We start from the raw sequence: 14,258 nt of genomic DNA on the forward strand, positions 1-14,258 counted from the left end.
GATTATGGGTTTTGTGTGTTATATGTTATGTTTTGCATTTTCGTTGGAAAGTCTTTTTTTATCTTTGTTTTAGCTTTTTCTTTTATTTTTTATTTTCTTTATTCTCTTTCCAGAACAAATATAAATATTTATATTTAATTTATTAAAAGGAATTTAAAAATTCGTGTAAAATGTTATTTTATTTTGAATGAATTTTATTATATAATATTATTTTTATGTTAAAATTTACGAAAAAATAGCAGTTAAGTTTTGTGACAACTAACAATTTTATAATTTTTATTTGTATTAAAGTTTTCTTAACTTAAAAAGTAATTAAAATATTAAAATTAATATAATAAATATAAATATTGGTATATCACCGTATTTTTTATTTTAATATATTATGTAATATTAATTTTTAGTTTTAAGATATTTATTATGTTGCGTGAACCTTTTTAAGGAGAGTTTATTTTAAAAAATTCTTAAATTTAATATGTTTATGAACATTTGTATTTGGAAATGATACTTTCTTTGAAATATTTGTGTGAAAAATGTTCTATGAAGTTTTAAAATATACCTATAACTTACTAGAGAGGGTAGAAATGTGTACCTATATTATATCGTATAGATGAGCTCAATTAGTTTGAAATTAATTTAAAATTGCATGTCATTGTTTGAATACTGTCAATTGAATCATTGAATAAATAACTTTTCTTTGCATAGTAAATATAAATTAACTCTTCAAATTATTATCCAATGTCAGTATAATTATAAAAATATATTTTAATTTTAATTATGTTGGACGAATAATTATTTCATTTTTATCTATTCAACAATTAGATCGGAGTCTAGTTGTATTCTATAATGCAACTTATATTTGAGAATATAATCTTTATGTCTTCTTAGTTTTATATTTGAAAATATGTTATTAATTAGAGATATTTTTTTTATTTACTTATTTTTATGTCTTTTTATTTAGTTTATGGGAAATCTATATTACGAATGAAATGGGTAAATACTATTTTTTTTTGTTTTTTTAATTGAAATACTATGTTTAGTAGAATAATTTAGTTAAATAATCAAAATTTTCGGTTCAAAAATATTATAATTTGGTTCAAAATTAATGTAATTTAGTTCAAAAATAGTCACTAGTACAAATTATTGTTTTTAACTCGTCTTATATGCCTCAGTTATTAAAAAAACGAAGCATATAATGGTGCGGTGGCATTTTTGCAATTCCACCTAACTTTTATGTCTCGATTCACAGAAAACCCGAAGCAAAAGCCAAAAGGTAGTATATGCCTCGGTTGCGGAGAATCGAAGCCAAAAACTCACATATTTGGCCTCGGGTGACAGATGACCGGTGCCAAAACGTGAACCCCTTTTTCTTTTTCTTCTTGCCCGCACTCTCCATTTCTCTCTACAACTCCATTTCTCTCTTCTCTCTCCCCGCAACCTGCACCTCCACCGACACTGTCACCACACTGCTCCGGCCACCGTCACATTGCCGCCACTGCTGGTTCGCTACATCTCCATTTCCTCCACCTCCATTTCCTGTTTCCTTGATTAAATTTTATATGTAGCTTTTAGGGTTTGTTGAAAATGGGGGCTGAAATGCAAAATGAAGGAGGGGCTGAAACCAGGGGGCTCAAACGCTGCCAGATATGGGCATTTTGGCGATGTTGGACCAACATGACTTTCTTCCTCGTTCCTCTCCTATACGAGACAGGTCGCTTCTTCTTCCTCGTCGGCGCCGACAACACCAACCTCCATCATTGAAAAAGCTGGTGTGGCTCACAAGATCAACTTCAAAGAAGGACATGTTCTTCCTTTTCTGACGAGCTTCTTAAAAAATGTGCGTTCACTGTTTCTCACCATCTCAATTTGTGTATTAATTTAGAAAAAAGAAGAAAAAGGAATTGTTTTGGTTTCATGAATTAGTCTATCCTTGATAGTTAAATCAACTGTGTCAATTATGCAGGAGAATAAGAAGGGAACGTTCAATTTTGTTTTTGTGGATGGTGATAAGAACAATTACTTGAACTATCACAAGAGAGTAATTGATCTAGTGAAAGTGGGAGGTCTGATTGGATATGACAACACCCTATGGGTTGGATCTGTGGCTGCGCCTCCTGATGCATTGTTGATGGATTACATTAAGCCTCTTCGCATCTATGTGTTGGAGCTGAACAAGTACTTGGGACAAGATTCAAGGATCGAGATTTTCCAGCTCTCCGTGGGTGATGAGATTACCTTATGTCGCCGCATCATCTGATCATTTAATTTTTCTCTACACATTCATTACTTAAATAAGTAGCGTGAAGATTGTAGAATCCAGATTAGGTTGTTTGGGTGTGTTTATGGCTTCGGTCCTAGCTGACCTAAGGCAGAAAAGACACCATATGGCTCCGGTTCGCCAACAACCGAGGCATAAAAGGGACTATATGACTTCGGGTAACAACCGAGGCCAAAAGGCACCCCGTTTTGGCCTCGTCCCAATATGCCTCGGTTTCGGACCCGAGGCAAAATGAGGAAAATAATCAGGGCAAAAAGCCCTTACTGCACTAGTGAGTATAGTGTGGCTCAAAAATAGTACAGTTCAATTCAAAAATTGTGTAATTCTATTCAAAAAGTAATGCAATTTAATTTAAAAATAATGCAGTTCAAACAAAATTTAGTTCATAATAGTCAAGTTTAGTTCATATTGTAGTTTAGTTAAGTACAATTTAATTTGTTAGAACAAAAAATATTTCAGTTTAGAAAAAACATGTCAGTTCAGTTTGTTTGAACTATTTTTTAGCTCAGTTCAAGTAAATTAGTTTTCAATTCATTACAGTTTTTAATACTGCAGTGCAGTTCAGTAAATTATTTCCAACCCTAACTAACAATGATTTATGTAAGAAATTTGACCAAGAATACATAGTTAACAAGCTTTGACCAAAGTTGATCCGATGTTGACTTTTTGTATTTGATTTTCAAATCTTGTGTTAGCTAACGAAAGCTACAAAAGACATTAATCCACAAAATTGATGAGTTGTTCTGCCCTTTGGGAGTGAGGGAAGTTGTTGTTGCCATGATGTCTAAATGAGTTGGAGTTGTTTTCATGTTGTCAAAATGCCAAGAATTTGTTGTCAAGATGGATCTAAAGTGTGCTACCATGGTGCAACTGAGATAAACTTGTTGCCATGCTGGAATAAGTGAAAAAGAACCAGCCAAAGTTGAACTAATGATCTGGAACATGAGGCAATTAGTACACTTACATGCATAACATGTCAAGAACTCTAAGAGGCAAAAAATGGAAAGTTGTGTGACCTACTATTGGTAGTTGATTCACTTGTTGTTACACAATTGGCAAGTGTATCTAATTGTGCAAGTAATACAAATAAAAACTACAAATATCATTTCTCCAAGAGGTTGGGGTGATTAAGTTGAATTATGATTATTTATTGAATTTAGGCTAAGAGGCTTTTAAAATAATGAAAAGAATGGAATTTGCATAAAATAACTATAAAATTAGAGAAAGGGATGTAAAATATTGAGATTAGTGATATGGTAGAGAATTCACTAAGTTGGAGTTCATGATCAAATTCAATGTAAAATCATTAAACAATATACCTTTAACCTACTCTAACATTCACACCACAAGTTAACAACCCGGGTTAATGTTGAGAGTTAATGTTGTAGGTAGCATCTCGTAACGGAGGTCAAGTGGATCAGGTCACAATCGAATGAATCGTGACGCTTGGGCTTGTGTTACACTTTTAAGTAAAAAGAGTTACATCTTGACTAATAATTATAACTTTTGACCTAATGATAAACGTTCGATCTAACAATTGGTATCAGAACAAAGGTCATGTTTTTTTTCATATAAATTTATTCATTAACCAAATCATTTTTTTCATTTCGGGTTTTATGGGTTTGGACGGGTGAAGTATTTTTTTCTCACTCCTACTTTGATATTTTATGATTTTTTTAGTTTTCTTAGAATTATGAGCTTTTCTTGAGAGGTTATTTCATTGCCATGATTGTACAGTAGGCTTGGTGTGGGAGAATTCTTCGAGATTTTCTTTTGGTTCATATAAATATGGTACTCCATGTTATTTTTTTTTTCTTCTACTTCTACTCTTATTCATGTTTGCATTCAATTCTACAGTTATATTACTTCTTTTACATTTTTCATCTAACTTCGTTTCAATGTATTTAGTTTCATTAATTGAGACTTGCCATTGCACACCAACACCGGTTCAGTATAGAAATATGCTGAATTTTAGAAGATGCATGGTCATCTATCTAAATTTAAATGTTTTTTTATTAGAAATAGCAGAATCACGTAATTTGAACTTAGCTTTTGAAATCTGCTTTAGATGTGCTTTTTGAACTGTTCGCATTTGCTTATACACTTCGCTTTATGATTTAAAATCACTAACCTTACTGTTCAATGGATCTTAGGAATCTATAGTCACGATAAGGTTACTTTCACGGGTAACTTTAGGATTTCTACATAGAGATATATGAAGATTTCTTCCCAATGTTAGAAAACTGTGAACACTTTCACATGCTTGCTTCATGTTTTGGATTGGATTGGATTAATTTGCTAATACAAGAAGGAATTGTTCATTTACTTTTTCTAATGTGCCCCTAACTTAAGACATTGTTTTAATGATACTTAGAAAAAGTAAAGTAATTAAATATATTGTCACTGGAGTGAGTGGCATGAGTTCACCATCTTACAGAGGCTCAAGATATATAGGTGTCCATTGCTATGGTGATTCGATGGTTGTCACACAATACGTGCCGACTACAACGTCTCCTTGGTGGAGGTTGGTGTTGTAGTAGAAAAGATGGGTGTTGCTAGTGTGTTGGAGTGATTGTAGAATCATATTTTAGTACTTTAGATATATTATTTTAGTTGTAGAATTATTGAAGCTAGTTTATGGATAATTAATTATAAATGATAAGTTATATGTTTCATCTACTTTCCCTTCTTTTTTTTTTTTGGTAATTTATTTTTATTAAAGTAGAATGTAAATTCTTCAACAACATACAATAATATAGAAAAGTCTAAGATAGAATTATAGAAATTTAATGAAAAATCTAGAATATTGTAGAAAGGCTTAAAATAGAAGGAAAAAAAATCAAGAGCATTCTACATGAGTAAAAATCTAGAACATTCTATGTAAGTGAGATGGGGTCGATAAATACCCATGATACCCATGTACACTAACATTTAATGACAACAACTAAGATAACATCTGTTAGTGAAAAACCAATATGGCAAGTGCACCGGTCGCACATAATAAGTAATAAGTATTTTATCGTTTTTTCCCAAGGGACTTGTGCAACACATGACAACTCTCACAATTCACGACTCAATTAGAGACAAAGTTCACACAAACAAAATGAAAATTGTTTTTGTATTTTATGATACAGTTGGTGTGCAACAAGAAATTAACATAGTGTATTTACAATTTGTCAAGATTAGACTTCAACCATTTCATTCTCATGCATTCTAAATTATCCCAATTCCATATTCATATTAAAATCAATTCACAAGAATACTCAAATCTTATTCTTAGAGCCTTTGAGCCTATGATCACTCATCAAGTTTCAATTCCTTAAATCATCAACAAGTGAAATCATGCATTAGTTTTAAGAATCTAGGATTACTAATGAACCAAGTTTTATTCCTAGATACAAGCATGTTTTCTACCTTTTATTGATGTTAAGTTTTGTGAATAAAATCAACTCCTACATAACTTTTATCTTGTTTAATCCTCTAGTTTATGTTGTTTTTACATTGTTTCGTATTTTAGTTGTTTTATGCTTTTTTACTTCTAATCTCTATTATGAGTGTGTGAAATAAAACAATAGGAAGCAATTCTGGTGGAGGAAAATAAGCTGAAACTCAAGGAAGCATGATTGGACATGAAAGATTGACTTTTACACAAATACACATGTCAAGGGGCACCAAGATCAAGTCCAGCACTGCAAACATCGAGAAAGGACTCGCCTATATGTATATACGACCTTGGACCAACCTTGGAAGGCCAAAAAATGACCATTGGGCGCCAGGGTCACTCGCTGGGCGAGATGGTAGCTCGTTGGGTGAAAATGACAGACAAGAACTGCAATATATAAGTCGTTGGGCAAAAATATGGCTCGCCCAGCGAGTTACATGTCCGAGAACGTCGATTTTAGGCCTCAATGGGCGAGTGTGAAGCCGCTGGACGAGAATATCGACCCCAATACGCGAATATGGTTATTTAATCATGTTTCTACGAGAGTATTAGGGGATTCCTCTTTTTTCACGAATAGAAACACCTTGGGTGCTTGGGAGAGACTCTTGTAGGCTATTAGGAGTGTTGGGAAACTCTCCCTTCTCTTTCTTGGGTCTCCTTCTTCATCCATGGAGGTTTTACCCCTTTTGGGTTTGAGAGGATGATGGGCTACAAAATTGGAGGCGGAGATGCGAATGGGAGGCGCAAGTGGAGCATGGAGCAGTATTCAAGAACCTTGGGAGAGGGATTGTTTCTACTTTATGGTTCCAATTTCTTCCATATTCTTCAATTTTGTAAAACCCTAGGTTCTCTACCATGGAGAGCAATTTCTATTTGTTGAGATTAGATGTAAAACATTGAATTCTTGTATACATTTATATCTATATATATATAAGGAAATGATTTTTTTTTCATATTTATTTTTTAATTTTACCTTTTAAATATTTTTTAAATAAAAATAATTATTTTATTAATATTTTCTTTTAAAATATTATTGATTTGATTTAACTATCTTTTATTTGATTACTATTTTAAACTTAATCATTATAAATGGAAATTAATTATAATAAAATTATAAAAAATATTTATATTTAATTTTATAATTATAATAATAACATAATTATTATTTTATTATTTTTTATTATTATAAAAGAAGTAAATATAATTTTTTTACTAATTTATATAAAAATTTTGAAACTACTCTTTAGGCTTCTATTTTTGTTCAAAAATGTACTTCAGTCTTCTTAGTCTCAATTTGGTCACGATCTTGAAAAAATGATGCAATTTTATCTTTTTTTTCTTTAATTTCTTAAATCGAATTAAGGATTTTTCATCAAAATTGAAGTAGTAAATAAGGATAATTTGCTTTATTGGTGTATTGACATAATCCTAATGTTAGTTTTGATGAAAAATTCTTGTTCTACTTCAAGAAATTTAATAAAAAAAATCAAATTGCATTAATTTTTAAAAAATCAAAACCAAATTGAAACTAAAAAAATTCTAGATGACCAACTTAATATTTTTTAAAAGAAAAAATATTCAAAAAAGTAATTTCATCAAAATTTTGACACCCACATAATATTGACCGAAGATTCGTTACTGGTTACACACTTAAAAGTTCCTTAACCCGTCGACCTAATAACAAACTGATTATTTTATATACTGATCAATTATATTTACAACCAATATTTAAAACTATCACAAATAATTAAATTAAATTTTAAAATAGTTGATTGCCCTAATAAAGTATATGTCAACCCATATTATTTGTTAAAACTAAATTAATATAATTAGTTAAATTTATTAATTAAATGTTAGACATCATTAAAGATATGCCAGCTACATTCTTCTTGGCTCTCGTTTAAACGTAAGTGAGAGTGAATGTCAATACACCAATAATTTGTATAAACTGCTATATAATTCAAACACATTTTTTGACTTGACGCAAAACGCAAGATATGCCAGCTACAATCTCTTTGACTCTAGTTTAAACACGTGAATATGTCTACCGGAAATTCTTCTCTTTTATTATTATTATCGAAAATACAGACAGTTCCGCATGTATTTTCGTATTTTTTAATTTGTATAAGTTAAATTAATAAAAAATATATAATTAATAATTAAAATAGTTATTAAATATAAAATTAAAAAAATAAAATATATATATAAATTTTTTGTTTAAAATAATTGGATGATTTTTAAAATGAAATGACTAAAAATAAATTATTTATAAATAATAATTTTAAATAATAATTAAGAATAAAAATGAAATAATCAAATATGAATACAAAAGAGGATATCCATTTCATATATTATTATAGATGTTTATAAAATTTTGTATTGATAAAATTATTTAAAACCTTATATATATATATATATATATAATTTAAATATACAAATAAACATTTAATTATTAACGTATTTATTTATTATTGATTTTGACATCAACAAGAGTGTAATAATTGTATAATATGATAATTCTCTCCATATAAACAATATATATCTTTCACATAAAGTAATTTTTGAGATTACTAATTAAAATATATTACTTCATCTTAGTTGACCTGCACGGCCTATTTTTACAAAAATATATTTATATCTTGCAACAAATTTATGTTACTATCTTTTAAGTGTCTTTGGGGTGATGAATATGAGGGAGAGTACGAAGATAAATTTGTATAGATTTTGGTGAATGGATTTTTGTATTTTTTTGACTGGATTTAGAGACTAAAATGAGTGAATTTGGAGATAAATTTTATAAAAGTTAGTGAAAGATTTGATTGATGTGATAGATAAAATAAAGTGTAAAAATAGATGAATTAAAAAGTTACCAAAATATCCTTGATGGAAAAAGAGAATGATTTTGTAATTTGATGTTATAAAAATAATTATAATTCATTATTACAAATTAAAAAAATATTACAATTATATAAAATTTTAAAATAAAAAAAATTAAATTTTTATGAATGTAAAAAAAATTATACAATTAAATTTTAAAAGAAAATTAAACAATTAAATTTTAAACAAAATTTATATAAAGTTTTAAAAAAGTTTTAAAAAAGTTAAAAACAATTAAAAAAAGTAAAAAAAAGTAAAAAAAATAAAAAAAAGTAAAAAAAAGTAAAAAAAGTAAAAAACAATTAAAAAATAAAATAAAACCATTACACCGGTGTGGTAACCAGTGTCACTCATTCAGAAACCAAGGCACCGGTTACGTAACCGGTGCCATCACCTTCTATAACACACAACACTAGTGCATCCCCTCTATAACATACAACACCGGTGCCAGTCCCAACACACAGCACCACAACACCTCTCACAACACCACTGCAACACCATAACTCAACCACGGTTACCCTTTTCGTCGACCACCCTTTTCGTCGACCATCACACCCCAAACGCACATGGATTGGCAAAAATCGAAGGATAATTTGGTAAAGTACTCATTATACTCTGATTATACTCGCTTATCTCTCCTTTCTATCGTGGATGAAATGATACATCCATCTCTCAAATCTTCACTCCCATATCCTTTCGTATCAGTGAAACCGAACACGTTCCAAAACCAATTTCGCGCTCCCAAAAGGGGATTTATTGCTGGTAATGTTTTATTCAATGTATTTATTAAATTCTAAATCACAAAAATATATAATGTGATTTTTCTTCTCCACCATTTTATTTACAATCTTAAAAATACTTATGATCTGATTATAGTATTTCGAATTTTGGTAGAAAATAAAATAAGGCTTAAATACCTTTTTGGTTCTCATTTTCTGTTTGTTGCGGATGGTCCTCATTTTGACAGAATGTTTAAAATGGTCCTCATTTTCGCAATTCGTGTTTTATTTAGTCCTTTACTGTAACGCCATTTAAATCATTAATGAAGCAGTGTACATGTGGCACATTTGTATTAGAGTGTATTACGTATACTTTACATATGACTAATTAACGTTAATTTCTCAATTTATGGGAAATTTTGCAATTAAGAAAATTTCTTCATTTTCGTCTTTCTTAAGCTCGAATTATTTGCAGAGGAAGCAACTAATACTTGCCATTTCATCATTGGATTGCATTTGCGCTCTTCATTTCAATTTTCCAGTTAATCTTCTTCTTCCTGCAATCCTATTATATAGGTATGTTATGGTCCCAATCTTCTTCCTTTACCTCTGGTTGTAATCGTTGGGAGGCAATTGTGTTGTATCACTTCGTGCACTGTTGGTGGTTCAACGAGAAATGGATTAACCCAGATTTGTAGTTGCAGAGAGATGACAACTTTGAGGATGACAAGAACTCCAAAGAATATTGGTAGAAAATTTTGGGTACAATTTGTTTTTATTTTTGTGTTAATAATAAATTGGTTTATTGATTTACAGAGTGGTGGTTCCAATAATGTGAGTTGCAATGTTTTCAAATGGTGTTGTTGATGAAAAGGATGTCATCATCATGACACAAATGAGGCAGATTAATGATTTGGAGAAGTCATTGAAGGTTGTTGAGAAGAGGTTGTAATTAGTAATAGGGTTCACGTTATTGTGTGTAATCTTTTAAAGTCCAATCTATAAAATTGAAATAAAGAGAGCAACTGCAGTCCAATGATGAAATGACAAGTATTAGCTGCTTCCTCTGCAAATCCGAGCTTAAGAAAGACGAAGATGAAGAAATTTTCTTAATTGCAAAATTTCTCCTAAATTGAAAAATTAATGTTAATTACCACACCTATACAATACATGTAACACACCCTACTACCTGTGCCACCTGTACAATGTTTCGTTAATAAAACACGAATTACGAAAATGAGAACCATTTTAAACATTCGGTATAAATGAGGACCATCTTAAACATTCTGTCAAAATGAGGATCATCCGCAACAAACACTACGAAAATGAGGACTAAAAAGGTATTTAAGCCATAAAATAATTATGATTTAATGATAATCGTTAATTTATAAAATTCATGTAATTAGAAAAGTTTCATTAATGTAACGTTTGTTATTTAAATGAAGAAAGAGGTTCTCATAAAAATATACTGTCAAGTTTTAAATATCGTAAATAAAATAAAAAATGCATTCAACATAACGTGCAAACAACTTTTTCTTCCATAAGGATCTTGATTACCTACCGACAGCTATTAAAAGGTAGGAAAACTATAAATAAAACTATATCCACTCACATTTTAATAATATATATATATATTAATATTTGAAGTTAAAATATTGTAAATAAAAAAAGTAAGCATTGAACAACCCCTGATATCAATCAATCGTGACCCAATCCCCTAACCCCTGTTATGAATTTGCATTGTCGTTTGTGTTAAACCTTGATCCACTAAAAGATTCTATTAACCATCTTGAATGAGACATCACGTCTAAAAATCCATCACTGCTGTCATTTATTTGACAGAAGCTCTTAATAATACTATATTAAATTAAAATATAAATTAAAGTATTGAGTATAATGTTATTAAAAGTTTGTGTCAGATGAATATGCTTTCAAAAGTTGTGTTAAAGTACTATTTTTCCTTCTAAACTAATCCCGGATCTAACATTCAACCCATATATCTACGGAAAGAAATGATATTTTGAGAAAATTTTATTTAACAAATGTTTATAAACAAATATTTTTGATAAAAAAATTCTAAAATTTTATTATTTTATTTTTATAAATTTCATAAAAAAGAAAAAAAATTAAGCTGTTTAATAATTTATCAATTATATCAACAAAATATATATCAGAAAAATCATTTTCGAATATAAAATCATAGATATAACTATAAATGTACTTATTTTAAGCGATATAAAATCACAGTACTTATTTTATTTTGTGAACTATATAAAATGATAGATATAACTATAAACGTACTGTGTCTAGATTTTTAAAAACGGCACGAATTTTCTTTACGGGACTCGAGGTATCCTTGCACTTTTGTTTTAAGCGAAACAGAAAAGCAGAGAATTCGACCGACACGAGAGGTGATGTCAAAATAAAACTCAAGCCTCCACTTTACTCTTTCTCATGTCAACAACAAACCATTCACAGAAATGAAGTATCTAAGCTCCTATTTTACTTTCGCTACTACCATTGTTCTTTTATTTTCATTTGATCCTTCTTCAGCAGATTCTCACGAAAAGTTTGTTCAATGCCTTTACAATTATCCCTATGTCACCAACTCAATCTCCAGTGTTGTTTACACCCAAACCAACTCTTTATACTCCTCTGTCCTAGATGTTTCAATTCAAAATCTTAGGTTCTTCAACGCAACCTCAAAACCAGTTGTCATTGTGACTCCACTGGACGTTTCCCACATTCAAGCCACCATAATCTGCTCCCAACGCCATGGCCTGCAGATTCGAATCCGAAGCGGAGGTCATGATTACGAGGGTCTCTCCTACGTTGCTGAGGTTCCATTTGTCGTCGTTGACCTCATAAACCTTCGAGGAATCGAAGTTGACGTAGAAAACAGCACTGTATGGGTTCAGGCTGGGGCGACCGTCGGTGAACTTTACTACAGGATTAGTCAGAGAAGTAATACACTAGCGTTCCCAGCAGGTATCTGCCCCACTGTGGGCGTTGGTGGCCACTTAAGCGGTGGTGGCTATGGATTCTTGATGCGAAAATACGGTCTTTCTGCTGATAATGTAATTGATGCTCTTATTGTTGATGTCAATGGTAATCTCCTTGATAAAGAAACAATGGGCGAGGATCTATTTTGGGCCATTAGAGGTGGTGGTGGAGCAAGCTTTGGAGTCATCGTAGCTTGGAAGATAAGACTGGTTTCAGTTCCATCTACTGTCACAGTGTTCCAAGTTGCAAGGACGTTGGAAGAAAATGCGACGGGGATTATTCATAAGTGGCAACGTGTGGCAAACAATCTTAACAAGAACCTAACCATTAGGATCAACTTTTGGAGGTTAAATTCAAGTAAAAATGGGAATCTAACTGTACAAGCGCAGTTTGAATCCTTGTATCTGGGACCTGCAGATGACCTCATTCCCTTGGTGCAAAAGAGGCTTCCAGAGTTGGGTTTGTTGAGAGAAGAGTGCATTGAGATGAGTTGGATAGAATCAATTCTCTTCATGGCTGGATTCACAAACGGTGAATCCACCGATGTTTTGCTGAACAGAACACAGCTAAACGGTTTGTCGTTTTTCAAAGCAAAATCTGATTATGTGAGAGATCCCATTCCAGACGTTGGGTTAGAAGGATTATGGCCTTTTTTTTATGAAGATGAGGCTGAACATGGTTACGTTCAATTCACTCCTTATGGAGGCAGGATGGATGAGATTTCAGAATCGGAAACTCCAATTCCACACAGATCTGGCTACATATTCCACATTCAGTACGGGGTGAATTGGCAAGAAAAAGGGGATGCGGCAGAACAGAGGCACCTCAACTGGATTAGAAGAATGTACAATTATACGGAGCCTTATGTTTCAAAGTCTCCAAGAAGTGCATATCTGAATTATAGAGACCTTGACATTGGGATTAACAACAATGGTTACACAAGCTTCAGCCAAGCCAGCATTTGGGGCACTAAGTATTTCGGTAACAATTTTAATAGATTGGCACGCGTGAAGACCAGAGTTGACCCTCGAAACTTCTTCAGAAACGAACAAAGCATACCTTCTCTTGTCGGTTTATTTACAAGAATGGTGCAGATTTATGGAGAATTTACAAAATTAGGTAATTTTTTAAAAAGTTATTTATATTGGTAAGTTCTTGTCAGAAGCGCGACTTTAAAATGGAAAATGATATTAAGAGTAGTTAAGATGGGGAAAAAGAAAAAGTGATATTAATGTAAAGACAGTACACATTTGAGTGTGATAGTATATGTCTTCCTTGTTTCTTTTTGCAAGCAAATTACTACCTGTCAGATGTCTCTCACTCACACACCCTCTGATTAAAAATAATTACTCTCTATATATTTTTGTTGCAATCAGGCAACGCCTCTGTTCCAAACAACCATAATACATCGTCATAAACCATGCCCACCTTCTTCTCTCACCCCACGTAATCAATCGTGCAATGTCTCAATTGTCTTTTCAGTTTTATGATTCTTGAAGAATTGATTATCGTCTTTGGTTTTTTGAGTTTCCCCCTAAATTAATATAGTATAGAGGCCATCTCAGATCACTTCAAGGAACACACAAACCTATTGAAGTTTTTGATTTAGTTCAAAGAAAGATTGGGGGATTTTAAAAGCGTAAACAAATGAAAATGATGAAAGCCGGAAGTTAGAAATCAATAAGCGCAATGGAAGGAAAAAGAGAATTATGTGACAGGAAGAATGTTAACTGAAAATGTAAAATGTAAAATGAATGCATTAGACGACACAAAAAACTAGACGAAATAGCTCAAAGAAATAAAGGCCAAAGCAATAGACTACTCAAACAGACATTAGACGACTCAACTTGAAAAGTAAGGGCTAGAAGAACAAACACTAGGTGACGATATGAAGAAGTATCAGAGTAAATGACTCCAACATTAGATGACATAAAATTGTAAA

At 31.3% G+C, this 14,258-nt stretch overlaps 2 protein-coding genes across 2 annotated transcripts; both read left to right on the forward strand.

Moving 5' to 3' along the window:
* The first annotated feature begins 1,581 nt into the window (after positions 1–1,581).
* On the forward strand, positions 1,582–2,254 carry LOC114175063 (caffeoyl-CoA O-methyltransferase 3-like). Its single transcript, XM_028059821.1, has 3 exons — positions 1,582–1,647; positions 1,709–1,834; positions 1,961–2,254. The coding sequence occupies exons 1-3, from the start codon at positions 1,582–1,584 to the stop codon at positions 2,252–2,254; spliced, it is 486 nt and encodes a 161-aa protein (XP_027915622.1).
* Positions 2,255–11,631: 9,377 nt separating this feature from the next.
* Positions 11,632–13,625, forward strand: LOC114175928 (berberine bridge enzyme-like 15). The gene has a single exon (XM_028060780.1). It carries the CDS (start codon positions 11,794–11,796, stop codon positions 13,465–13,467), a length of 1,674 nt encoding a protein of 557 aa, XP_027916581.1. The 5' UTR covers positions 11,632–11,793; the 3' UTR covers positions 13,468–13,625.
* Positions 13,626–14,258: the final 633 nt, after the last annotated feature.

This window comes from Vigna unguiculata, chromosome 3 (assembly GCF_004118075.2).
Source record: "Vigna unguiculata cultivar IT97K-499-35 chromosome 3, ASM411807v1, whole genome shotgun sequence".
Lineage (NCBI taxonomy): Eukaryota > Viridiplantae > Streptophyta > Magnoliopsida > Fabales > Fabaceae > Vigna > Vigna unguiculata.

Excerpts from the sequence above, each read along its gene's own strand:
- LOC114175063 (XM_028059821.1), top strand. The coding sequence starts at position 1,582 with ATGGGGGCTGAAATGCAAAATGAAGGAGGGGCTGAAACCAGGGGGCTC. Across the intron at positions 1,648-1,708 it reads TCAAACGCTGCCAGATATGG|GTCGCTTCTTCTTCCTCGTC; the intron begins GCATTTTGGCGA and ends TATACGAGACAG. Across the intron at positions 1,835-1,960 it reads TGACGAGCTTCTTAAAAAAT|GAGAATAAGAAGGGAACGTT; the intron begins GTGCGTTCACTG and ends TCAATTATGCAG.
- LOC114175928 (XM_028060780.1), top strand. The coding sequence starts at position 11,794 with ATGAAGTATCTAAGCTCCTATTTTACTTTCGCTACTACCATTGTTCTT.